The 27,421-nt window shown below is 35.0% G+C and overlaps 2 protein-coding genes across 2 annotated transcripts in view; one reads left to right on the top strand and one right to left on the bottom strand.

Moving 5' to 3' along the window:
* The window catches only part of LOC149419379 (uncharacterized), a 184,259-nt gene that overhangs the window by 93,679 nt on the left and 63,159 nt on the right, over positions 1–27,421 (bottom strand). The gene's annotated exons all lie outside the window — the stretch shown is intronic.
* On the top strand, positions 9,605–12,819 carry LOC149419381 (basic juvenile hormone-suppressible protein 2-like). The gene is made up of 4 exons (XM_089638262.1): positions 9,605–9,764; positions 10,094–10,227; positions 10,356–11,347; positions 11,573–12,819. The coding sequence occupies exons 1-4, from the start codon at positions 9,641–9,643 to the stop codon at positions 12,648–12,650; spliced, it is 2,328 nt and encodes a 775-aa protein (XP_089494388.1). The 5' UTR covers positions 9,605–9,640; the 3' UTR covers positions 12,651–12,819.

Here is a 27,421-nt window from a genome sequence, read left to right as displayed (position 1 = left end):
GCCTCAGCGACGGATGTGAACGGATCCTCGTTAAATGATACCTTGCTTATCGGTCCAAAGCTTCAAAAGAACCTGCTGGAGCTTTTGCTAAAATTCCGTATACCATCGGTGGTGTTTACTGTTGATGTACGACAAATGTATCGCCAAATATTGGTTCAAGAACCAGATCGTGCTTTCCAAAGAATATTTTGGCGTTTTCATTCGTCGGAACCCACCCAAGAGTACCAACTAAACACTGTAACCTATGGTGTCTCCTCCGCCCCATTTTTAGCCTGTCGTACTGTCAAACAGTTGACCAAATATGAAGGTTATGATTTACTGCTAGCGCGTCGTGTGCTAACTTCGGATATTTACATAGATGACATCGTCACCGGTTGTAACAGCTTGGAACAAGCTCAACAAACGAAAACCGAAGTTATCGAGCTGTTCAAACGAGGTCAATTCGAATTGCTGAAGTGGGCTAGTAACAAACCAGAATTACTCGCCGATCTGCCTCCGGAATACTGCCTCAATGACTTGGTGTCCATGGATGTTGATAACTCTCACATTCTCAAGGTATTGGGATTAAAGTGGGAGCCACGACATGATACATTTTCATTCGAAGTCTTATGCCTCGATCGCGAGTTTACTAAACGCACTATCCACAGTGAAGTCGCTCGGGTTTTTGACCCTCTCGTTTTTCTATGCCCTTTGACGTTTTTCGCCAAATCTCTAGTACCAAAGTTGTGGGTTTTAAAGGTTGGGTGGGATGACACCCCCTCTGTTGACATTGTTCGTCAATGGGATCGTTATACTAAACAATTACCGCTCTTGAAGTCGTTCAAAATCCCTCGATGGGTGTCATTCCCTCACATGGAGTCATGTCAACTTCATGGCTTCTCAGATAGTTCGGAACTTGGATATGGCGCGGTAGTTTACTTGCGAATCATGGATGTTGACGATAAAGTCCAAATATATTTGGTTTGCGCCAAGTCTCGAGTCGCCCCCACAAAAAAGATTTCATTGCCTCGCCTTGAACTGTGTGCGGCAGTTCTTCTAGCAGATCTATTGAAATTCGTCAAAGATTTATACGTACCATTGCTTCCGATCTCCAATACCTTTGCGTGGTCGGATTCAACCATCGTGCTCGCCTGGTTACGTTCTCTTTCGTGTCGCTGGAAGACTTTCGTGGCTAACCGTGTCAGTCACATTCAAGATGCTCTCGACGGGACTTCCTGGCATCACGTGTCATCTGGAGATAATCCAGCGGATGTCGCTTCTTGTGGTCAATCCCCAGCCGACCTGATCGATCACACGTTATGGTGGGCGGGGCCTTCGTGGCGGATCCAGTCATTCTATTCTTGGCCGTCTTTCGATGGCAATGTCGACGAAATTGAACTTCACTCTGAGGAACGAGTTCGATCGTTATTTGTCCAACAGGACGAAAATCTGGTGGACCTATTACTAATTAAATTTTCTTCGATTCAGAAGATCCAACGCATTCTCGGTTACTGTTTTAGATTCATCTACAACCTACAGAATAAAGAATCTCGTCGTTTGTATCTTCCATTAAACCGTGCCGAAATTCACACTTCACTTTTGACAGTAGTTAAACGCACTCAACATGTACATTTTAATGATGATATCACGCGCTTGAAAGAGGGCAACCTTATGTCGAAACAAATGCGGAAGCTTAATCCCTTCATTGACGACCACGGTGTGCTCAGGGTGGGTGGCAGGTTATCTCGATCTGGGCTCGAATTCGAGTATAAACATCCTGCCCTACTTCCTCGCGAATCTAAGCTTACTTCTCTTGTGATAGACGCTCTACATCGCTCTACATTAACCAAATTATGTCCATTGCCTAGTCAATGTGACTAATCATCTTCGCTTCCGCGGCGCATTCTTTCTTATCATTTTCATTATTATTATTAATATATATTTTTTTCTTTTTCTTCTCTCTTTTCACTATTTCTTCGTTCACGCAACGTTCCACAGCATTGCCCGTTTTGTTTCTAAATTTTCTTTAAAATACACGTTGTTGTATTTTGGTGGGCGGAATGTTCCGTAACGCCAATTGCTTTTGACAGGCCGTGTACTAACCAATCGTATCGTCAGAATTTGAACTGTATAGTTTAAATTTCGCACATGTCAGCTGGATCCACGGAGGCCGTGGGCCGAGCAGTTGCACAAAAACGGTTCGTCCTGTCAACTCTCGATCGCCGATTGTCTAATCGGAATAATCATAAGACGTATTTTTATCGCAATTTAATCTAAAATAACGAGTGCTAACAACCACGCTAAACGTCCCAGTGCTGACAGATGATGCTCACTATGCAGATTTCACCATCTCCTCCCGGTAAGTTGATTGTGGATTAACGTTATGTATTGTGTTTTTGCATCGCCTGTCACAAGCCATATAATTCATTTATACTTTATCTGTGTGGAATAGCCCTTTAAAGTGCGGCTATTCCAACCCCTGTTCGTTTTTCGAACAAGTGGTTTTACATGATTGTTGAAATTTCCACCCCAGCCAATTATTCCATAGGAAAGAGATGAATGAACTAGTGAGTCATAAACTAGTTTCATGGTTTTTATATTTACTACATTACTCATTCTTTTAAAAATATATTTTAGGTATCTCAATTTGTTAACAGTTTTTTCAATATGGCTGGTCCCTTTAAGTTGACAATATATAGTTACACCTAAATACTTAATAAGTTTTCCAGATTTCATCTCCTCACAGTTACAGAATGTGTTTGGGTTACAATTTACGTTATGAAACTTCAAATTAAGATTGGTTTTAGGAGCCGACTTTTGTGTGTTATAGAAAGGAATACAAATAGTTTTATCATAATTTAGGGTAAGTAGGTTTCTATCTAGCCACTCTTTGACAATAGTAATACATTTGTTAGCTTTATTAGTAGTATCTTCCCATGATTTTCCTTGGACTGTTATTGCAGTATCGTCAGCAAATGAGAAAATTTTACCAGGTATTTTAATATAACATAAGTCATTTATATATATTAAAAAGAGTAGCGGTCCCAATACAGTTCCTTGTGGTACACCATGTTTTACTAAATCAAAATTGCTCAAATATTTTCCAATTTTTGTGCATTGTTGGCGATTCAATATATAATTTTGTAACAGCATGAGACATTTATGTTTAATTCCAATGTTGGATATTTTCTTTAAGAGAGTTTTATGGTTGACTGTGTCAAAGGCTTTCTTTAAATCAAAAAAAGGTTAAAGTTTTGATGTTTGAGTCCAGGTTAGAATAAATGTTTTTGGTTAAATTAAATATAGCATCATCAGTACCTAGTTTAGTTCTAAAGCCATATTGGTTAGGTGAAAGGAGTGAGTTTGATTCTAGAAAATCGACGATACGTTTTTTAATGCATTTTTCTAATATCTTAGACAATTGAGAAGTTAATGTGATTGGTCTGTAGTTGTCTGTTTTACATCTAGGTCCTGATTTGTGTATTGGGATGATGTTAGCTAGTTTGAATTTATTCGGAAAAAATACTATCTCTGATGCATGCGTTAAATATATGGTGTAATGGTTTGATTATATGTTTTTTTATAGATTTAATTGTAGTGTTACTTAAGTTGTCTGGGCCATTTGCAGACCTAGCGTTTAGATTGTCAATGTGGTTTGCGATTTCAAGTTCAGTTATTTCGGGAAATTCGGATAGTTCGAAGGTAAAATTTTTAGTCTTCAGAAAGTCTGGGGGTACATGCTGAGAGTGCAAGCTAAGAGAAGGATTATTGTCAATTAGAGTAGAGGCGATGTTAGTAAAAAAGTGGTTGAAATTGGTTGCAATATCTTTAGGATTATCAAAGATTATATTATTTTCAGTTATAATTTTTTGAGGAATTTTGTGTTTTTTGATTCCTGTTTGAGATCTCATGTTTTATGATGTTCCATGTTTTTCGTGAGTCGTTTTGTGCTTTTTGTAGTTGTTCAGAGTAATACCGGTGTTTGCATTTTTTTATAAGAGTATTTAGATAATTTCTTTATATAATATAATGGTTACGTTTGCTGTAATTTGTGTTTCATTGGTGGATAGGCAATGCTTTTCATGAGTTTTATAAGATTTGAACAGTGTATTTCTATGCTGAATTGAGATTATTAGTCCACGTGTAATCCATGGTTTTATGTGTCTGTGTTTACTTTTTGGTGCTGCTAATGGTTCATAACATTTTTCAATATGGTTTTGGATTATATCATAAAAGTTATTTAGAGATATATATTTGTGTCATCATTAGAAAGCACTGAGACCCATGTTTCGGCTGTTAGTGAGATGTCTAGAGATATGTAATTAATTTTGGTTTTGATTTGCTGACCGTTAATGTGATCTGTGTAGTTAGGTAATTTTCAGTACAATGACCATAGAAGGTAGGATAGTGGTATGTTATGTCAATTTTGAAGGTAGCAGATCTATGTGGGTAACTTTTATTTGATTTGAGGAATATGTGATCTAAACATGAATCATTTGGATGATTAGGCCTAGTGGTACAGTTCACGTAAGATAGATAACCTTTGGTATACAGTAAGTTCAAGTATTCATTTGCAGTTGGATTTAATATTGCGTTTTGTATGTTTATGTTGATATCTCCTACAATGAAGGAAAAATCGAATTGGTTCACATTAATTTCATTTATGAATGATTCAATTTCGAGAATGAATAGATTTGTGGATAAAGAGGGAGATCGATATATAGCCAATACTGAATGTTTTTTTCCCCTTAAAGCAAAAGTAACGTGGACAGCATCAGAGTAATGGAATTTTAGTATATTTACATTTATGTTGGATAAAGATAGAGTATTATAAAATAAAGTAAGGCTATCATGAGAGGTATGTCTAGAGGGTATTGACAAGGTATTAAAGTTAGGTAAGCTGAAAGGGACACATTCTCGCATTTGGGTTTCAGTAAGTATTATTATATCTAGCTGGAAAGATAGAGAATTTAAAAAGATACAGAATTCGTCATAGTGTTACCGGATACTTCTTATATTCATGTTCAGCATGTTGAAGTTAGTATCTTCGAAAGTTGCATTTATTTTAATGAAGTTATCGCATTCTTGGGTTTTAGGAACAATATTGTCGGCGTAAGCCATTTTGTGTGAAGTTTTTTTATTTAATTTTGTCTTTTTTTATATGGGGTCCGAATTATTAAAGTGGAATATCATTCGCGTCCTTCACGTAGATTATTGGTGAATCCTGGTTTTTTCGTAGTAATACATTTCCGTTTTTTGTCCAAGCAAATTTGTAACCCATAGATTTTGTCGATCTTGCTAGCCAAAGAAGTTGGTTGTTGGCGGGCGTAAGCTTCTCATTTATGTAAATCTTTGTTTCAGAAGAAGAGTATTTCATATCCTTTGCAGTAAAATACCCAACTTTCTTTTTTTGGGAAAGTATTCTGTTTTTAGCTTCTTTTGTTCTTAATTTCAATGTGATTGATTTTTTTGTTGAGTAGCAGTTTTCAATGCTGTTGTGCAGAAGTAGATCATCGCACTCTAATTTCTTCAGTATGAGTTCCACCGGTATGTTAGGATTTTCATTTTCTTTTAATTCCAGTCCTTGGATTTCTATAGACGTCTCAAGAGCATTTTGTTGAATTTTGTTGACCATTTGTTTTAAAGTTTTGTTTTCATTTTGTACTTCTTTTATTTTTTGGTAAATTTTTTTCTTTTCTTCCTCATAATCATCAATTTTTTTAGAGAAAAAATCGTTTGCTTTGCTTATATCAGTCAATTCACACTTAAGTAGTTTTTTCACTTCGGCGCTCAGCTTCTCTATTAATTTTTCATCCTGAGGAGAGGCAGCTTTTGGCGTGACACAGAAGTCGCATATGAACGAAAGAGTATGTGCCGACCTCGCCGTGAATGACTGTAATTCGGCGCGAGTTAGGCCGCTACATGTAGTGTGAAAATACTACATTTTGCACAACGTATGTCTTTTTCAATGTTTGTTGCCTTTTTGCACTGAGCACAGTGCGTTTTGTCGAAAAGAGGCATATTAAATGTTTATTTCAGTTACTTCTGATATTGGAAATATTATTGTTGTAATAGTTGCTTGCAGCTGTCAAGTCTGTAACTATTTGTTCTTGTTTTTGCAGTTTACGGACGTATAAACGTGTAAATTTATAACACTTAACACAGTTTTATAATCACTTTATTCACAGTTGTAATTAAGTAAGGTTAGATTATTTTATTTTGTTAATAATCACTGTTATTACTGGAGCAATTACTTAGAGAACTTGCCATGTAAACCATAGAGAATGAATGTAAGTTGAACGATAAGAAATACTTGCATATAGATGTAGGGAAAATTCGCAAACATCACACAACTGCACCAGCGATTAGCCACTTAGCGACAAGATACTCGTACATCTCCACAAAGAGGAATAATGATTACTAATGAACACGCCTGTGACTACATAAATAAAGAAGCATGTTTTAATGCTAAAAAGACGCATTAATATTTGAAAACTGTTCGTTCTTTGTTTTATATGTCAATGTTAGCTCATTTTAGTAAGGCAACCTGCAGGTAATCCGGATTAATATCATAGAAAAATATATTTGCGTTATTACTTTGTTCTTGCCCAAGCGCTGCAAAGTTCAGAACAGCCTCTAGACGGCCTCCGTGTTTGAATAGACACAAGTAATAATCCTTGACTACGATTCCGGAGGTAGCTATTTTTACAATTTAATCATTAAAAATAATATATACTATATTTGCGACAAGTTCGAGAGAGTTAACGATACTTTCAGCACTTGTGATCAAAGTATTCCGAATTAAGAATCGAAATTTTGTTTGTGGCTTTAGCCTTTTTTTTGACCAGATCTAAATAGCGAGGTACTTCCCCACCTTCATCTTCTCTATCCCCTTCCCTTCACTACTACCTTCATCCTCACAATTGGGGATACCATAATCTCGCAGGTTCCAGATGGTTGGGTACAGATGGGACTCATGTGCGGCTATCACATAAAAATATTAAAAAATAAAGGTATTTTTAAGTGGGTAACAATTGCTGCAAGCGGCTCGCTTCAACATTTATTTTGACCCACTTTGTTGAATAAAATATCAATAAGTTGGAGTCGTACGTTAAAAAATTTCAAAAAAATTAAAAGGGCTTTTTTGGACAGTAATTCAAAAGATGACTTATGATTTTCACGGCCAAAAGTATTTTTGTTATTTGTTTTTGGGGTGTTATGTCGTGTTGCGCTAGCTCCTTCTTTAGCCAACGTTTTGGACAGCATTGCAGTGTCTATCATCAGGGCAGATGTGTTATCTCATAGATAATACATCTGCCCTGATGATGGAATCTGCAGGGCTGTCCGAAACGTTGGCTAAAGAAAGAGTTATCGCAACACGGCAAAACACCCCAAAAAAAAATAACAAAAATATTTAAAGGTGGTGAGATTTGATATCGAAATGAATTTATTGTTCTTATCGTGTGCTAGTTTTAGATGTTGGTATCATTGTTTTACTTATATTATTGTTATATCTCCCAGGAAGATCGGCAGAACTCAATATCTAAGCATTATTAGCAATTCTGTGCAGTTGGTTTGGTAGGTACTAAAATACCAACATGTACAAACATATTCAACTATATAAAATTAACTTAAAAGAAAAATTAGAGATGAATTTGGATAATTTAGGAAAAAATAGGAACTTTTAAACAACGATTGACGGACAATCTACCAACAAGCGCCCCTGGGGTGATATCTCACAAAAGCGGCGCTATACAAATTGTCCAATATTATTATTATTACTATAAAGAATTTCCCCACTGTCTGTGAAAACTTCCAAGATAAATAGATTTTATTGGAATACTTTTTTTAATCCTCCAGGCCTTTGGTGTAATGACTGTTATATTTATTTAATCCTCCAGGTCTTTAGTATATATACTGTTATATTTCTTTAATCCTCCAGGCCTTTGGTATATTGACTGTTGTATTTTTTTAATCCTCCAGGCCTTTGGTATATTGACTGTTATATATCTTTTAATCCTCCAGGACTTTGATTTAATGACTGTTATATTTCTTTAATCCTCCAGGCCTTTGGTGTATTGACTGTTATATTTATTTTAATTCTCCAGGCCTTTGATGTAATGACTATTATATTTCTTTAATCCTCCTGGCCTTTGGTATATTGACTGTTATATTTTTTTTATCCTCCAGGCCTTTAGTATATTGACTGTTATATTTCTTTTAATCCTCCAGGACTTTGATGTAATGACTGTTATATTTATTTAATCCTCCAGGCCTTTGGTGTATTGACTGTTATATTTTTTTAATCCTCCAGGCCTTTGGTATATTGACTGTTATATTTCTTTTAATCTTCTAGGACTTTGATGTAATGACTGTAATATTTCTTTAATCCTCCAGGTCTTTAGTATATTGACTGTTATATTTATTTTAATCCTCCAGGCCTTTAGTATATATACTGTTATATTTCTTTAATCCTCCAGGCCTTTGGTATATATACTGTTATATTTTTTTAATCCTCCAGTCCTTTGGTATATTGACTGTTATATTTATTTTAATCCTCCAGGCCTTTGATGTAATGACTGTTATATTTCTTTAATCCTCCAGGCCTTTGGTATATTGACTATTATATTTCTTATGTAGATATTTTCAGAAAGTCATTTGTGTCTATTTCCGCTTCTTAATAACACCCCAACTGTTAAGAATTTCCTGAAGAGACCATGTTACAAATGAGGAGGTTCTCCAAAGAATCGAAGGAGGAAGGCACCTGCTCAGGACCTTGTCCGAAAGGCGTGCAAGATGGATCGGCCATGTTATACGACAAGAAGGCCTCTTGCATGTCATAATAGAGGGTATGACCAAGGGTACCAACTCTAGCGGACGCCCACACCAAGAGTACCTGGAGGACCTGCTGGTGGACGTGCGCTGCTCATCATATGCAGAAGTCAAAAGAGCCGCACAAGACAGGGAAGAATGGAAGAGGAGAGTAGATAAAATTGCTGCAAACCAATCCCAGGATTGAAACCAGAGAGAGAGAATAACACCCATATAAATGGGATATTTATGAATGTATCAAAAACTGTTTTTTTTTAAATCTGACAAAAAACTCTTCCAAATTGTATTATTATAAACACATAATTTTTGAAAATCAATATTTTTTCGATCTAACCTGAACTAAAATTACTGATAATGGAATAAAAACACATTTTATTAGACAAATGTATTATAAATATTACTGTCACCACACTTTTTGTCGTTTGAAGTAAAAATATATTATTAAAAAAGTCAAATTGCGGTTGGAACCATTGTTTTCATAGAGGTGTACATTTTAATTATTCTGTGGTTGAGTGGATTGAGGTGTTGTCCCGGTAAGATAGAGATCTTGGGTTCGATTCATTTTCCCAGTTGCGACTGTTTCCTTTTTATTTTCTGTGTCTTGTTCTGATTCATGCGTCGATTGGATTTATCGTTATTATATTCTACTTCAATAATAAACAAAATTGACCCAACTGTATAAAATTGAAGCAGAACTGAGATAAATTTGTAACAACAGGCCCCATATCTGCAAGAGATAAAACTGCAGCGGCCGAAAGAGAGATAAGCCACAGTTTAAAAGGGGCTCCGAGTTCTGCAAAAAGCACAATTGTCACCGGCAAGAGTCAACATGAAGTTCCTCTTCTTGTGTCTAGTCTCCCTGGCAGTGGCCAACGCCAACAAAATCACGGACTCCATCCTAGACAAGGATGAGGGTTTCGGGGACAATACGCTAGGACGCAGGGATATCACAGGTAATATAAAAAACATTTCCATATTATTTTAAAACCAAATTCAAATTATTTTTTAAATTTTAATAATAATAATTAAAACCAGGCAGCTAAGCGTACTTATAAATTACTTCGATAATATCTAGTCCATTAAAATATTGTAAACTCATTATTAAGAGTCAAGAATTCATAACTCGGAATTCACATAATATTAATCATAGTACCTCCATTTTTTTATTATAAACCACTTTGATTGAAAAATACAATATTCAACCAATACTATAGTTATTCTATTTGAGTTATCACAGCCCATTGACAAAAGTCAACAAAATAACATCTGTTTGCTCTTTTAGTTGACAAGGAATTTATAGTTCGCAACAAGGATATTCTGCGTCTCTTGAGCCACGTGCACACTCTGAACAACTTCAAGGACCAGGCGATGATCGGCAAGGATTGGCATTTCGAGGCTCATATGGATAAATTCACAGTAAGTTATAATTTAAAATATTTCATCGAACAAGCCACCGTTAGTGAAGGTATTAAATTAAATTTGATCGTATGAATGCAAACCCTAAGAAGAAACAACACAAAAAAAAACTTTTATTGTTGTTTCAGAATGTCGTTGTAGTAAAAGATTTCATCAAGTTGCTCAAGACCGGCCTGCTGCCAAAGAACAAGATCTTCACCATCACCAATGACAGGCAGAGAGACGAGGTTATGGCTCTGTTTAACTTGTTCTACTACGCTAAGGATTTCCAAACCTTCTATAGAGTCGCTTGCTGGGCTAGAGACCGCGTCAATGAAGGAATGTTTGTGTACGCCTTGACTGTTGCCGTTATTCATCGTATGGACACTCGTGGAATGAAACTTCCTCCTCCGTATGAAATATACCCATTCCTCTTCTTCAACACCGAAGTGATCGAGAAGGCAAAGACTTTGAAGATGAAGGAAGTCATTGTTGATGGAAAACTCGCTGAATACTATGGAGTCTTTAAAAGGGACGATACATTCTACATCAAGAGCAACTACAGTGGATGGTACACGACAACTAATGAAGAGAACAAATTAACATATTTCACCGAAGATATCGACCTGAACACTTTCTACTTCTATCTCCACGCCAATTTTCCATTCTGGATGAACAGCGAAGAGTTTGGATTTGTCAAGTACCGCAGAGGAGAGTTGTTCCTCTTCACCCACCAGCAGATTTTGGCTCGTTACTACATGGAAAGACTTTCCAACAATATGGATGAAATCCCTAAATTCATGTGGACCAAGGACATCAAGACTGGATTCAAGTCGTCTCTGAAGCACCTCAATGGAATGACATTCCCATCAAGACCCAATGATTTCAATCTCTTCACAGAAGATAACCTAATAGATCTGACAGAAGTTGATGATTATGAAAGACGTATTCGGGATGCCATTGTCAAAGGTTTCATTATAACAGAGGACGGTAAGATGCTGTCTCTGAAAAAGCCGGAGGATATTGAGAAGCTAGGAAACATCATCCAGGCTAACAAGGATTGTATCAACACCCGTTACTACCTGCTCGGAGTATTGACCGCCAAGAAATTGCTGGGCAATGGTGATGATATCATTAACGAGTAAGTAAAATAACTTAAGAAAAATAACTGCCTTCAGCATTAATTTATCACAAAGTTTTTTTTCTTTATTTTACATGCGTTTTAGAAACATAGAGTTATTTTTTTTGAGTGTGTACAGTTAAGAACATCATCGCTTTGTGACTAAGAAGCTATATTTATTGTTCTTGCGTATTACAACTACAGAAGAATAATTTTTATTAATGATTATTTTTTCTCTTCTTACAGCTACATGACCAATCCCACTATTTTGGAGACATATGAAACTGCACTCCGTGATCCTATGTTCTACCAGCTGACGAAAAGATTCTTGCACAACTTATTTATGTTCAAGGATATGCTCAAGCCATACACTCGGGATGAGCTGATTTTCCCTGGAGTCAAGCTGATAGATGTTACCGTTGACAAACTTGTCACATTTTTCGATAAGGTTGATGTTGATATCACCAATGCCGTTTTCCGCAAGGGAGATGAGATGAACGAGGTCCGCGACAAATTCATGTTCAAGGTTATCCAATCGCGTCTCAACCACCACCCGTTCGACGTTAAGCTGGACATAATTTCGGAAAAAACAACCGATGCCGTTGTCAGAATCTTTTTGGGTCCAAAATACGATAGCATGAAGCGGGAATTGACGTTGCACAAGAACAAGGAAAATTTCATGGAAATGGACAAGTTCATTTATAAACTGAAGACTGGCAAGAACGTTGTCGTACGAAACTCTCGCGATTTCATGTCAACAACTGAGGATCGTACCCCAGCCATCGAACTGATTAAGAAGTTCAACACCATCATCAACGGAAACGAAGAAGTTGTCCTTGACAAGACCAATACCTTCATTGGCTTCCCAGACAGGCTGCTCCTCCCCAAGGGCAAGGCGGAAGGTATGCTGTTCCAGTTGTACGTTGTGATTACTCCCCTTCACGTGGGCAAGACCTTCGGTACAGTCGAAAATCTTGGGAAACTCGTTACTGATGTTAAAATGATGAAAGATGTCAAGTATGACTTCTTCGCCAACAAGCGCATTTTGGATGACGTCGCCTTAGGCTACCCTCTTGACCGACCAATTGATATGATTGACTTCTGGGTTCCCAACATGATTTTGAAAGAGGTGAAGATCTTCCACAAGACTGACATTAACATGTCAAAGAAAGACTTAGAAATGGATCTTTACACAAATGTTTTTGTTAAGGATACGTACAACACGTACGACGACAAGGATATCCACAAAACAACTGTCGACAAAATTTACTCAGAAAAATTCGATACGGATTCAAACAAATGGATTATGCAAGGAAACATGTGAGGGATTATTAAAAGACAGCGATACCCCTCTTAGCTTGTAACGAAATTTAAGCCCAGATATTTTACAGATGATTCCATTCCTTCGCTGTTTTAAATTTGACCTATGTTTTTGATTCTATTACAATGTATTAGCTTTATAATATAATAAAAGTACGCTTCACTCACTTGCACATATTTTGATTAGTTATCGTTAACCTTTTGTAGTTCAACAAGGTCACTGGATATGATGTTTTTATCGACACCATGGAAAATGTCGTTGATTGGCTACATCCAGACAACGCTACTTTCAATAAATATAATATCAACGTATTATGTATAAAAAATCTTCCGGAACAAATTCTCTAAATGATAGTGAAAACCCTATAAAACTCCGTCGCATATTTTAGAATAACTAAGCGCAGAAACAGACGGACGCGCATAGTGACTTTGTTTTATACTATTAGAGATACCAATGTATTGTCGCGATTACGAATTTTCTATAAATTTATCAGGAAACGGCCCGTTCCATTCTTAAGAATTCCGTTTTTAGTTCATTATGATCTGAGATGTACCTGAATGCTCTCGAACGTTCCAGACTATTTCACTACATTCCAAAATGTTCCGGGATGTTCTGGAATGTTGTAGAATGCTCTCGAATGTTGTAGACTGTTCTAGAAAAATCTAGAGGGTGAAAAATCCAACCCTTATATCTTCAAAAGCACGCTCTTCATTTAAAAACGAGAACCTTCTTCATGGATGAGGGGTAGAGGGCTACCACATTATATAACTCCCTTGATCGTACTGGGATTCGCATCTGAGTTTTCATCATTATAAAAATGCACATTGTGCTCTTTTATAACATATATATTGACTATTTAACCCATCAAGGTTGCAGGAGGAGGAGGGGGTATAATAGTGTTGTATTTAGTAGTGTATATTATAGTAGGCAGTGGCGGTTCTTTACAGGGAGACGTGGGATCAGTCCCCTCCAGGTATTCCCGAAACTTATTAAATAAAAAAATTAAAGACAAATTTAAAGATAATGACAAAAAATGTTGCAAAAAAACACTGAATAAAATACATATGAACAATGAAAAACACAACAGAATAATGACAAAAAAAGTTGCCAAAAACACAGAACAAAATTCATAGTTAAAAATGTGAAAAACAGGAACTAAGAATCCTCACGCATATATTTGAATTTAGAAGATTCGACAAAACAAAATATTAGAAGCCAAGAAGTTTTATGGGTACATAGGTCTATTTGTGTTTAGAAGAATATACCTACAATATGTATTTTGATTAGTTTTAAGATGTAATATATCACCAATATCAGAATGTTTGTTGTCGGAGAATTTTGGTAGGCTAGTGTCGTGGTGTTATAGAAGTAAATGGTAAGAAATGTCGGCATGATTTTTTGGAAACATGGATATTGATAAATTGAAGTAATTCGGGACAGTCGATTTTAAAATGTAGTATTCTTTATAACAGTAAATCTGTGCTTATTCTGCTTTCTGAAAGTTTCAAAAAAGACATTTTATCCAGGAGGTAATTGTAATCAATGCTTTGTGTAGAAATATGCAATTTATAGTTTACAAACCTTAGAAAATTCCGTTGAATCTTTTCAATGTTATCTGAATGAATATTGAAAAATGGAGACCATTACTTAGAGTTATACTCAAGTTGGCATTTGACAGGGGTTTTATATAACATAATAAATGTTCCAAAATTATTGAAATCTTTTGGAGCTCTCAAAACAAAGCCAAGAATCTTTAGGGCCTTGTTGATAATATTAATAATATGACATACAAAGGTGAGTTTACTGTCGAACATAATGCCTAGATCAATAATTTTATTAACACTATTCAAATTTTCATCATTTAATGAATACTGAAAAAATATAGGAATATTTATTTTGTAAAAATTAATGAATTGACATTTATTTATGTTTAATGCTAATTTGTTGACTGAGCAATTTTTGTAAAATGTGCTTTAAATAAGTTATAACATGGCTTGACACTTTTATGAACATTTGAGATAATTATGTGCAGAGGAGGATGAGGCGTCTACAGGTAATATCTCTTCTAAAGATTTACATACCGTAGCAGAATTACTGCAGAAAACTAAATCAAGAACACGGTTATTTACGTTAGCGACAGTGTTGTGGGATTGATAAGTAATAAGACATACCCAGTATCTCCCTCTCACTAGGATTAGCAGTAGACATATTAAAACCAGATAATTCAGGGTCATCATGGTTCCAAGATATATTTGGTAAGTTGTAGTCACCTATTGCAATAAGTTTGGCACTAGGATACTTAAATCTTAATGTTTCCACATCTTTAACATGATTCATATATTGCCTTGAAGCAGGGGAGGGTGGGAAGTACACGCATCCTATTATAAACTTGCCGGCATTTTTATTTTTAAGCATCACAAAAAGTGGTTCAACATCTTGATGTTTGTGTTTCATAACATTGGAACACATTTTTTTTATTTATGGCGATGAGAACTCCACCTCCTCGGCTCTTTCTACTGGTGGACGAGTTTCTATCAAGGCGATATACATTATAGTTAGACATGCCTAACTCTGCAGTATTTATATCGGGGTCAAGCCAGGTTTCTGTAAATATTATGAAGCTATGATGAAAAGTAGGTCTGGATAATCTAAAGTACTGTAGTTTGATGCGCATTCCCCTGACATTTTGATAATATATTAGAATTTGATGTTTAGAGGAGTTATTTGTTAGTTTTTTGGTATATTTTTCGCAATTATTCTCGGAACTGAGTATATATATTTTATGGCGAGGTTCGATTCCCCATCCTTATTTCGTGCCTCAAGTTCTGATCGTAGATCCATTAATTGTTTCCGCTGAATAAATTTTTGGTGTTGGTAAATTCATATGAAGTCCGGTAGTTTTTTGTTGTTGTTAGTATATGCTTGACCGTTTGGGGGTTCAGGAGCTCAATTTTTATAGGTCTGGCCTTGTCGCCCTTTCTAACTCCCAATCGGTATACCTTAATATTATCCTGCAGGTTAACATCTTCGATTTTGTTGAGAATATTCCGAACATTGTTGGAGTCTTCTTTAATTTTATTTAGTTCGGTCGTATCAGAACTTTCCGGAAGATTGTGGATTATGAGGTTGGAAATACTCACCTTCCTGTCCTCCATCTCGTTTAGGGTTTCAATAATCTCGGAACTCTGCATAGGAGGAGTAGACTGAATGGTAGGCTGAGGATTAAGTGTTATTTATTTGTAGGGCGTCAATTCACCTTCTGTATTTTTAAAGCCATGAGACCAATAGTCCCAAGTAAATCAGATATTTTTGGCAGTATTTTGGCCGCTTGTTCTTTAGTAAACTTGTTGCTGGGATCCATTAGAATATTATTAATCACATTGATTAGCTCCTTAGATTTCATCATAAAATCTTGAGCACATCCGTCTTGGTTCATATTTGCAATAACGCCTAATTATCCGCAAACACAATAACACCAAATATAAAAGTGTCGTCACTTCTGACCAATGAGAAACTTTTGTCGATTTTAACATTTTTAACACTGTGATTCGGCGTAAACAAATATTTGAAATAAAGATTCACTGGACACTCGGGAGAAGAATATAACTGATTTAAATGTTAAGCACTTATTAAACTATGCCGTTTATCGCTATATTTTAGGCAGGATACCTATTTACACAATTAAACTTTGTTATTGTTGAGCCGTGTATTCACAACGTATTGACACAATGCCATAGACAATGATAGCATGAAATAGTGGATATAATCTCGGTGAATATAACAGTGTAATATACATAATAAATAGCAGCGTTTATAATAGTGGTGTATATAATAGTGCATTTACGTATATATGTAATATATATAATAGTGGGTAAAATAACGGCGAATATAATAGAGCAATATATATATATATACAAGGTGTCCGGTGGTAAAGTGCAGTAACTTCGGGAGGTGATTCTACGTGATCGTAGGAGTAAAAAAGATTAATAACTTTTTCTGAAATTCCAACTTTTAAGCTAATAACGAAAAATTTCTCCGACGTGCCTAGACGGCATTATTTTTTCCGTCGTTGCCAAATCTACATCCCGCGCCCCTTCCTGCACCCCCCGCTATTGTAATTCAGTAAGCAAACGTCTGTGCTTTGAATGTGTAACATAATTTGACGCGCGGAGTAAACAACTTTGAAAATTTAATTTATCTAGTGTTAAAAGTCTCTACCTGGATTTCTTGAAGAATGAATTTTGTTACCTGGATTTCTTGAAGGATGACCTTCCCGTTCTTTTGGAAGAAGTTGATTTAAATAGAAGACGTGAAATGTGGTTTCAACATGATGGAGCTCCATTACATTTCGGACTTGCCGTTCGTCGCTACCTAGACGAACAATTCCCAGATCGTTGGATTGGACGAGGGAGTACTTCGCCATGGCCGGCGCGTTCTCCAGACTTGACACCGTTAGATTTTTTCTTTTGGGGTGCGATGAAGGATAAAGTTTACGCCAAAGAAGTAAATAACGTCGAAGATCTCCGGTTACGTATTCACGAAGCCGCAGATGAAATACGCCACAATGTACGAATTATAAATAATATTACTGTACGTTTACATACTTGCCTACAAGCAGAAGGTGGACATTTTGAAAATATTTTAAATTAGTAAAAAGCGATGAAATTAGTTAAGTGTTCAATGAGTTATTAATATTTTTTATAATAAAAAGTGTAACGTGATTTTAGTGCAGTTCTCTTTTTGAATTTGGTAAAATATCAAAACATACGGCGAACTCTGTGTTGTTATTGTTTACAATTCACATGCGGTTTCCATGGATACGCGCCACTCACAATATCGGTTTCCATGGATACGCGCCACTCACAATATGCAACGTTGCCACGTTCTACTTGCGAATTTATCGGGTAAGTTTGCACCTACACTATGGCTTTTTAGCAGGTATGTCTTTTTGTATGAAAAAGAAAAAATTGGAATTTCGGAAAAAGTTATTTGTCTTTTTTACTCCTACGATCATGTAGAATCCCCCCACGAAGTTACTGCACTTTACCCCCGGACACCCTGTATATATAATATAGAGTAATGTATATAATAGTGGGTATAATAGTTGTGAATATGACTTTGACTTTCTACCGATAGAAATCTTCTGTTTTATTTGAATATTCCATTAAGAGGAAGCTACAAGCCAAAAATGTGTTTATTATTGGTATACCTTATATTGTAAATAATAGGAATTAAAATCGCTTGACAAACGGAGTCTAGAATCCTTCAATTTCAAGCACAAAAACTGGTTTTTATTGATTTTGTAAATAATTTTATAAGAAAGCAAAAAAGTTAATCAAGCAAAACTGTCACAGATAATCTTAGCTATACGTATTTTTTAAAAGTTGTTTCCTTTACGCGTTCATATATTTCTATTGGAAAAATATTTTTTTAGTAGTTTACATTTATATTTTTTACTAAGAAATTTATTATTTTATTTGCATTCTATTCAATCGAAGCGATAGGTAAACCTTCAATTTATCTAAATCATATTTTTTGGTATTCATAATGTCCACCAATTCGTTATAAAGATTAATCAAAATAGTGATTTAGCATTAAGCTTCGCCCCCAAACGGATATATCATTTTGTAAACGCCCACCGCCAATAGCATCCATAGCTGGGCACAGGGGTTCCATAGCACACATAATCCTGCGTACAGGGGTTCCATAATTTCACATCTTTTGAAATCTCCCAAAACTAAATTTCCCAATCTTAATTGAGAGAAATCTTTCTCTTAAGAGAGAAAGTATCCATGTGTCGTATAATAAACTAAAATCACCATGCATTTAACTGCTATATGTAAGAAGGTTCGATAGGCAGATGGGGTCCACCGACTGTTATTTGACATAGGCTAATAACCTTTCCACTCGGTGAACGATTGCTAGCAATATTATTCCATTCACGACATCGACGCCGACGCCGACGCCCGGATTTCAAAATACCGATAATACTCAACCTCTGGGATATTACTGATTTAATAAATTAAATAATTTGAAAAATATATTACACAGGTTGTAAGGGGGTAAAATGCGTTTGCTATTGAGGTCATTCTACACGATAGTAAAAGTACAAAGTAAGGTAAAAACATGAATAGTTTGTACGGGATAATAATGGGAAAATAAAAATTGGAATTTCGAAAGTTTTTTTTTTACTTCTACCACCATGTAGAATCACCTCCAGAAGTTAGTACACTTTGCCCCCGGACACCTTGTATAAAAGTGTAACTTAGTTTTTATATTTTATATTTATATTCCATTTTCTATCAATAATAGAATATGGAATAATTGCTTGGGGAGGAGCAACAAACGCAGCTACCGCTCAAATAGAAATCGCACAGAAAACGATATTAAAGGTAATACTCAAAAAACATAAACTAACCGACACAGACCAAATATTTAAAAGCTGTTACATACTTGATATACGCCAATTATATGTAAAAACACTACTAAACTACATTTTCGACCAAAAAAACAAACCCCAACAAACACAAAATATCACTAATAGACCGGTCAGAAAAGCGTATAAAAAAAACATAAAAACTCCTACGGTAAACACTACCTTTGGACAAAGACACCATAAATACCACGCTATTAAAGCATTCAACAGTCTTCCACTTGAAACAAAAAATTGAGGAAAATAAAAATAGATTCAAACACAAAATAAAAAAAATGGATTAAAGAACAAAAAAGACAATATTTCCAAAATTCTATAACATAAAAGAATAAAACATATACACGCAACACAAAAAAAATATATAAAACACGCAACACGCACAAACACATAAATCATTATAAATGCCGATTTCCATTCTCTTTTAATATTTTTCTTTTAGTGTGATAATTAGATTTTAATTTCTAATCTTTATTTTTAGTTTAAATTTATCTTTATTTTAATGTTGTTTTTTGTTTAAATGTATACATTCTTATATTATAAAATGGAGGCCTCAGCACGGGCAAACAACCCAGTGAAGCCAACATTACTGAATTAAAATATGAAATACTGTAAAATAATGTATCAATAATGAAAAAAAAATTGAAACAAAATTTTCTACATGAAGGTTAATCTTATTAGGTTATTCTTTAGATTATCTATACAGGGTGTATGGGGTTAAAGTGCACTAACTTCGGGATTTGATCTATATAATGACAGAACTAAAAAAGATAATCAATTCATTAAATCAATAATATCTCCGCAGTTTAAGAATTATCAGCTACCTGAGGCGATGCTGTGAAAAAAGACTACGCGAAAGCCCCTTTCCACGTTTTCAGAAATTTAGTTAACACTTCCACCCCGGACCGGGGTTATAATTCTACACTAACTAGAGTTTTAAGCTGTATCTAGATGGTTTTTTACACCATATAACAAATAATTTAGGTAATCTTAGAAAAACTATTCAGCTATCGATCTGCATTTAAAAAATTTATATCGCATTACTACTTTTTAAGATATTAAATAAATTACATCTAAATCTGATAGAATATTTTTTACGGGGCGGGACTTTATAAACGTTTCCACGAACTGGACGAAGATCCTGCCGAAGCCGGTAGCCGAAAGATAAATTTTGCATTGTAATAAAAAGGGCTACACCGTTATAATTGAGTCACGCTAGTATTCTTATTATCACTTTACCATTTTGCTTTACCTAATGATTGACCGGAATTGAAATGGGAGAGGCGGTAACTGGACAATTTTTAAGGGATAGTAAGTAATTTCTTAGTTATTAATGAAAAGGACTTAATCCGAATCGGTGACACAGCGCTTCTCATATGTCCTTTTGAAATACTAAGATATTCACTTGGCGGTCCCAGACCATTTCGTCTGGGTAACATCCGGCGCAGGTGTCCTTATACATTCTATGAGCAACACATTTTAGGAACACAATTAAAATTGCATCCGTCTCTGTTTGTCGTATGAAATACAAATAGACCAGAAAGAGACAATTATTTTTTTAAATTTGTTGGAATTTGGAAGATAGAACTTGCTCAAAAGTTTAAAGTACAGTATGATTGAAGACTGCAGCGAATAAATAGTGTTTTCGGTTATTGCTAACTTGTGTTTTGGTGTTAAATAATTCTCTTTGGGAACGGACCAGTTTCACAGTGCTACGGGCGTCTTCAGATTGGTAAGTACATTTATCTTATGCAATGGCGTATAAAAGTATATGTTTCAGGGGTGTTAACTAACTAACTAACCATCACGCCGTTTCCCCGCAGGGGTAGGCAGAGAGGACGGACCGCCAAACAACTCGGTCTTGGCACACACTCTTTGCCTCATTCACATTCATACATCGTCTCATACATACTCTTCTATTTTTCTGACTCTTGACATGACCCGACTCAAGTATCTGATTCACTTGATCGTGCCATGTCTTCCTCGGGCGTCCCCTACTTCTTACACCATTCACACTTGCGTCATATATTCTCCTTACGCTCCTTTCTTCATTCATTCGCTCTACATGCCCAAACCATCTGAGGGTCCCTTTCTTAATTTTACTCATTACGCTCACATCAGCCTTGCATTCTTTGCGGATATCCACATTACTCACACGATCATACATGGTTTTACCACACGTACGCCTCAGGGATCTCATCTCTACAGCATTCAGCCTACTTTCATCCTTCCTCTGCCAGTTCCATGCTTCACTGCCATACATCAGGGTAGGTACCAGCACTCCATTGTGGACTGCCAGCTTTGCTTCTTTGGACAGCTTTTTGTTGGCGCCTACGGCATTTAACCCACCATTTATGGAGTTACCTGCATTCACCCTTCTTTCAATATCCCTATCAGCCTTCCCATCTCTCGTAAACATACTTCCCAAATACACAAACTCATCCACTTGCTCCAAGTATTCATCATTCACAACTATATTGCACACTGTTTTCATACTCTCTCTTTCAAATACCATGACTTTGGACTTACTTACATTCATAAACATTATTTATTCTCCACAATATTAAAATATTGCATTTTAATAGTTTGCTTTTATTGATGGTATCAGTGTCAAAATTTCTCGGTGTATTATTATTATAACTGCATATTATTGCAGCTTGTTTTTGCGCTTTTACTCAAAATGTTCATTTGGTTCCCATATTCTTTTATTTTATGATAAAAATTATTATATTAATTCTAAATTTATTTTCATGTAAACATTATGTATTCCATTGCTCAAACCATACAATTTATAGAATAATCGTACTACTAGTAGTACTAATAGTACCTACTAGTTTTTCACGCATTAGAATATGACCATATGATTTAAATAGCGCCGTTTTTGTGAAAATTCACCTCAAGAAGCGTTAAATTTAGTCTTACATTAATTATAATTAACAAAAAGGTATCATTTAATTCTTTTCTTTATGTGAAATAATAATTTCAAGATGTTTTTGTTATTTATTTTATTTTATCTTCGTTATTTGATAGATCATTAAAAACATAAAAATGTAAACACATAATCAACGGAAGGCACCCATGGTTATTTTTTGGATGCATAAATTTTCGATTTGAGATATTTTGAGAATATCAATCTCAGATGGGAAGGCTGATAGAGATATTGAAAGATGGGTAAATGCAGGTAACTCCATTAATGGAGGACTGAATTCCGTTGGCGCCAACAAAAAGCTGTCTAAAGAAGCGAAGCTAGTAGTCCACAGTGGAATGCTTGTACCTACCCTGATGTATGGCAGTGAGGCATGGAACTGGCAGATGATGATGATGAAAGTAGACTGAATGCTGTTGATATGAGATCCCTGAGGAGTATGTGTGGTAAAACCATATTTGATCGTATGAGAAATGTGGAAATCTGCAAAGAATGCAAGGCTGATGTAAGTGCAATGAGTAAAATTACAATATGCCCATGCTATTGATTATATTACGACTGGCAATTTAATGTTATTTTTCTTGGAAGCCTCGAACCAGGTGAAGGTAGTTATAATGTGTTGATTGTTTTGAGAAAGGAATTGTGGAGCGGGAAAACGAAAAATTAAAAACAATCATTGATTATAAATTTTATGAATAAAAGTGTTGTTTTCTAATACACTACACATATATTAATAGTAGGGGCAGGTAGGTAGGTACTTACGACTTTTAGAAAACCTATTTTGGATAAAACGAGTAATCGCTCTAAGGAGAAAATTTAGTTTTTTGTGCTCGCTATAACCAAGTTTGACTGTATATATATATTCATATATCGTCTCATATATATATATATATATGAGACGATATATGAATGTGAATGAGGCAAAGAGTGTGTACCAAGACCGAGTTTTTGGCGGTCTGTCCTCTCTGCCTAGGTACCCCTGCGGGAAACGACGTGATGATTAGATATTTAGTTAGTTATTATTGAAAAGTAAGTGGGTTGATGCTACATAATTACTTTTTTCTGATTACAGATTGCAGGCTCTGATTGCAGATTCAGTTACGATATCAAGTTTACCTACTTACTTTTTAAATTTACACAATTCTAAAAAAATGCCCAAAAAATTTTTAAACGCTGAGCAGGTGCGAGCGTTATTAGAGAAAGACTCTGGTAGTGATGAGTCAAACAGTGATTTTGAATTTGAAAACATTCAAAACACATCGGACATTGAAGATCATGTTTCTTTTGAAAGTTCTTCTGAAAGTGAATCCGACACCTCTGACGAAGATGCCGAAAAGATTACTGATGAAACGGAAGAAAAATCTTTTACTTCCAAATCTGGATTTAAGTGGAGTTCCGTTCCTCCGACACAATCCCGTAGTAGGCAACACAATATTGTTTACTCTCGTCCTGGCCTGACAAATGAAAGCAAAAATATTTCATCTATTGGAGACGCATTTTCATTGTTTATTACTGACGATATTCTCAAAGAAATAGTTACTGAAACCCAACGTTTTTGTGTGAGGGAAAACAAGGGCACAGCCGATGATGCATCAATTTCTACGGATGAAATTAAATCCTTTATCGGCATATTGCTTGCTGCTGGGAGAAACCGTTGCAGAAAGATGCAGTTGAAAGAGTTGTGGACAACGAATGATCTATTTAGGCAATTTTTTTATACAGCAGCTATGTCTAGAGATAGATTTGCATTCTTATTTAGTACTCTACGATTTGATGATAGAGTGACTAGGCACGAAAGAATCGCACAAAGTGGGACAAAACTGGAGGCGATAAAATCAATTTATGAAAATTTTAACGCAGCTTGCACTAGAAATTACTCCCCGGATTCCCACATCACCGTAGACGAACGTTTGGCGACGTACCGGGGATCATGTCCTTTCCGTGTATACATGAAAAGCAAACCTGGACGATACGGAATTAAAATATGGGTGGCAGCTGATGCCAAAACAGCCTATATTTTAAATACTCAAGTATACACGGGCAAAATTGGCAATGCCCGAGAAGTAAATCAGGGGTTACGAGTCGTAACTGACTTAGTAGCACCATATTACGGTTCTGGAAGAGGTGTTACGACAGACAACTTTTTCACGTCAATACCTCTTGCCAATAAATTATTGGATAATAATTTGACGCTGACTGGTACATTGAGGTCGAATAAAAGAGAAATTCCAAAAGAATTTTTACCTTCTCCGCAAAGGGAATTACATACAAGCCTTTTTGGTTTTACCGATGCACTTACAATTGTTTCTTATGTGCCGAAAAAGAAGAGTGCAGTGGCTCTTCTTTCAACCGAATTCCACGACGACAAAATTTCATCAGCGTCAGAGTCAAAAAAGCCAGATATAATATTACATTACAACTCAACAAAGGGGGCTGTAGACACCGGGGACAAAATGACAAGGGAATATTCCTGCGTTAGGTCGACAAGAAGGTGGCCATTTCGTATTTTCTTGGAGATTTTAGATATGGCTGCCTTGAATGCTTATGTTATTTGGATCACTAAATATCCAGAATGGCATTCAAATGACCGAAGCAGACGAAAAATCTTTATCAGGGAGTTGGCCATGGACTTAGTGAAAAACAACATTAAAAGTAGAAAAGAAAGCGGTGTAAAATTTCACAAAGCGCAGCAATACGGCTTCGAATTATTTGAAAAAGTTATGCCGAGCACAAGCGACGATATTGTATTAAATGAAGTACAAGTTTTACCTACCAAGGCAATACGAAGACGGTGTTATCTTTGCCCGCGCAACATTGATAGAAAAACTAAGCTGTGTTGTTATACTTGCAGGAAATCTATTTGTGTTCTGCACAGGGTCCAAGAAAATTTTTGTACTAACTGTAAAACTATCAAGGACAATGCCAATAATGAATGTTGTTAAAATAATAAAAGTTGCTTAGGACGGATCTTTTGACAGATTTTAAACAATTCATCAAATTTTGATGTTAATTTTCAGGTTCTGCGAAAGTTCTATTCAAGTTCCGATATTATTTCAGTTCTGTGAAGTACCTGGCCTATACTGATATCATAACAGAACTTGAATAGAAATTTCATAGAACTTTAAAATTAACAAACAATCTGTCATTTTTGTAATAAGCATATCCGACCTTTAGAAATTTCTTCTATTATTCACTTTTTCTAGTATTTTTGCTGTTTCTTTTCAAGTCATCACTATACTAATGGTGCCATGATCTGCAATTTTAGGTTTGTCTAGTATTTTAGAATTTGTTCACGTTCATTTGATTACACAAACTCAATTAGTGTACTGGTTGTTTGTGTTATCTTGGTGTATTCTCAGTCGAATTGTTTCATTTTTAAAATGATCACGTTGGAAAATATTTTGCATAAAAATCCGTTTTGTTTATTTCATATTAATATTATAGTTTTTAATAATAAATTACGTGTATTTTAAATAATTAAAGCATTCATGATAGTGCATGTAGTCACTTACTAACATTTGGTAAATGAACAACATATTTTTCTATAAGAAAACAAACATTTTTCGACCATATCTTTTGTGCTTTTAATCATTTCTCTGTTTATCACTTTTTTATAAGAAGTCCCTCTACTGTTTTAGACGTGGTGCACTTTTCTCATTTTCCATTTAAATTTATGTATAAAGGTTTCAATTGCTCAAAGCATAGTGGTCATTTGGAAATTGTTAATTTATGCGATTGTTTATTGATAACTTGATATCAATTTTACAATGTTTTCCAGAACATCTAGTTCACTTTTGCAGTCTTGTGCAATAAGTATATATCCAGGAGTCATTACGCTATAATATCTTACAAGTGAAATGTTGTCAAAAACCGGACATAATATCCAATAGTTACTGTACCTTCTTATAACATTATATTTTATGTTTTTCCATCAAATTACGCAAAAATTGTGTTGTTAACGTCAGCTTGTTTTTGTTTTGTCTTCTTTTATAAATATGATCCCAATTTTAGATTAGATTATTTCTTGGTAATCACTTTGCATTTCATTTTTTCATACAATTTATTCTGGAGTATATTTATTCGATTTACCAATAAATTAAAGTTTGGGATATGTATGTACCAAAATTAATAGCTGACAGAATTATTCGCTATTTAATAATGCTGATTTTATTCCATGTTGTTTGGGTTTAACTTTCATCGTGTTGTGTGTGTTTTTCTAAATTGTGAATTTTTATTTAAACAGTTATTGTCTTCTAGCTAGGTTATAATTTTCGTTTATTTCATCTTCAATTTTGGGAACTCGTGCCGTGTGTATATGTTACATTCCACTTGCTCAAGAAAAAAAATTCTTTGTAATAATACGATAAAGAGTAAATATCTTACATTTCAAGTTGTGATTTTCATCACGCGATTTGTGTATAATATGTAAATATAACGATCGTCCAGTTGATTAGTCAGACATCTCCGAAGAATCGGAATTTGAGTTGAGTATACAGTTATATGTAAAATGAAAAAACAAACAAAATATATGTTTTCTGGGTTATTTGTAGAAAATTTAAAAATGTCGTACTAATGTACCGAACCGTTATACTTCCCGGTGTTATTTTTTTATAGCATATTTAATTTATAAAATACAGACACATGTAAATAATATTTGGTTTATGGCGAGCATTCGAACATTGCTTTCCTCATTATCTCAAAACTTTGTATTTAGAGATGTCTGACTAATCAACTGGATGATCGACATGTCTTGTTTACCAGTAATAGGTATGTTCATTATACTATATGTGTAATAATTTTTGCTAATATCTAATGTTTGTTTCATAAAACTCATTTATTATAAAGTAGGTACCTACCTTATGTGTTTCCAAAATGTTGAGGTGTATTTTTGTAAAAATATAATATTTTGAGGTGTGTTTTTTGTCTTTTTGTAAATTTCTTCATTTTACTACGATATTATGTGTGTAAGATATTTTAAAATTATATTAAAATTATGTTTTATATTACGAATGTCTTTTTCTATTTTCTATTATAATTTTGCAATTTTCAGTTTATTTAATCAATCCCTATAAATGGTCACCATAAAAGAGATAGCCTCCTAGTATGATGACGTTTCTATTCTAAATGGTGGTTTTTGTTCAGGGCAATACTGAACGCATTTCCCATCCTTGGCCGTGCGGAAAATATATTATATTAAATGCATTATATTTTATGAATTATTTATGAAATATCACATAATTATTGAATTAATTTGCGCTTGCTGGGATTTTGAACCCGCGACCCAGAATCTCAACCATTTGACCATGGGGGCCGTCATTACTAAGAAAAAGAGAGAAATTCTCCGGTTTCTCATATGTATCCTATTACGAGTTTATAAATACCGTTTCCAGATCTCTCATAAATATTGTTTATCAAAAA

The sequence above is a fragment of the Hesperophylax consimilis genome, chromosome 12 (assembly GCF_061612785.1).
Source record: "Hesperophylax consimilis isolate HC1 chromosome 12, BYU_Hcon_1.0, whole genome shotgun sequence".
Lineage (NCBI taxonomy): Eukaryota > Metazoa > Arthropoda > Insecta > Trichoptera > Limnephilidae > Hesperophylax > Hesperophylax consimilis.
This window is presented reverse-complemented; position numbering and strand designations above follow the sequence as displayed.

Coding starts and splice junctions, on each gene's coding strand:
- LOC149419381 (XM_089638262.1), top strand. CDS start 9,641: ATGAAGTTCCTCTTCTTGTGTCTAGTCTCCCTGGCAGTGGCCAACGCC. Junction 10,228..10,355: donor CTCATATGGATAAATTCACA/GTAAGTTATAAT, acceptor TTGTTGTTTCAG/AATGTCGTTGTAGTAAAAGA. Junction 11,348..11,572: donor GGTGATGATATCATTAACGA/GTAAGTAAAATA, acceptor CTCTTCTTACAG/CTACATGACCAATCCCACTA.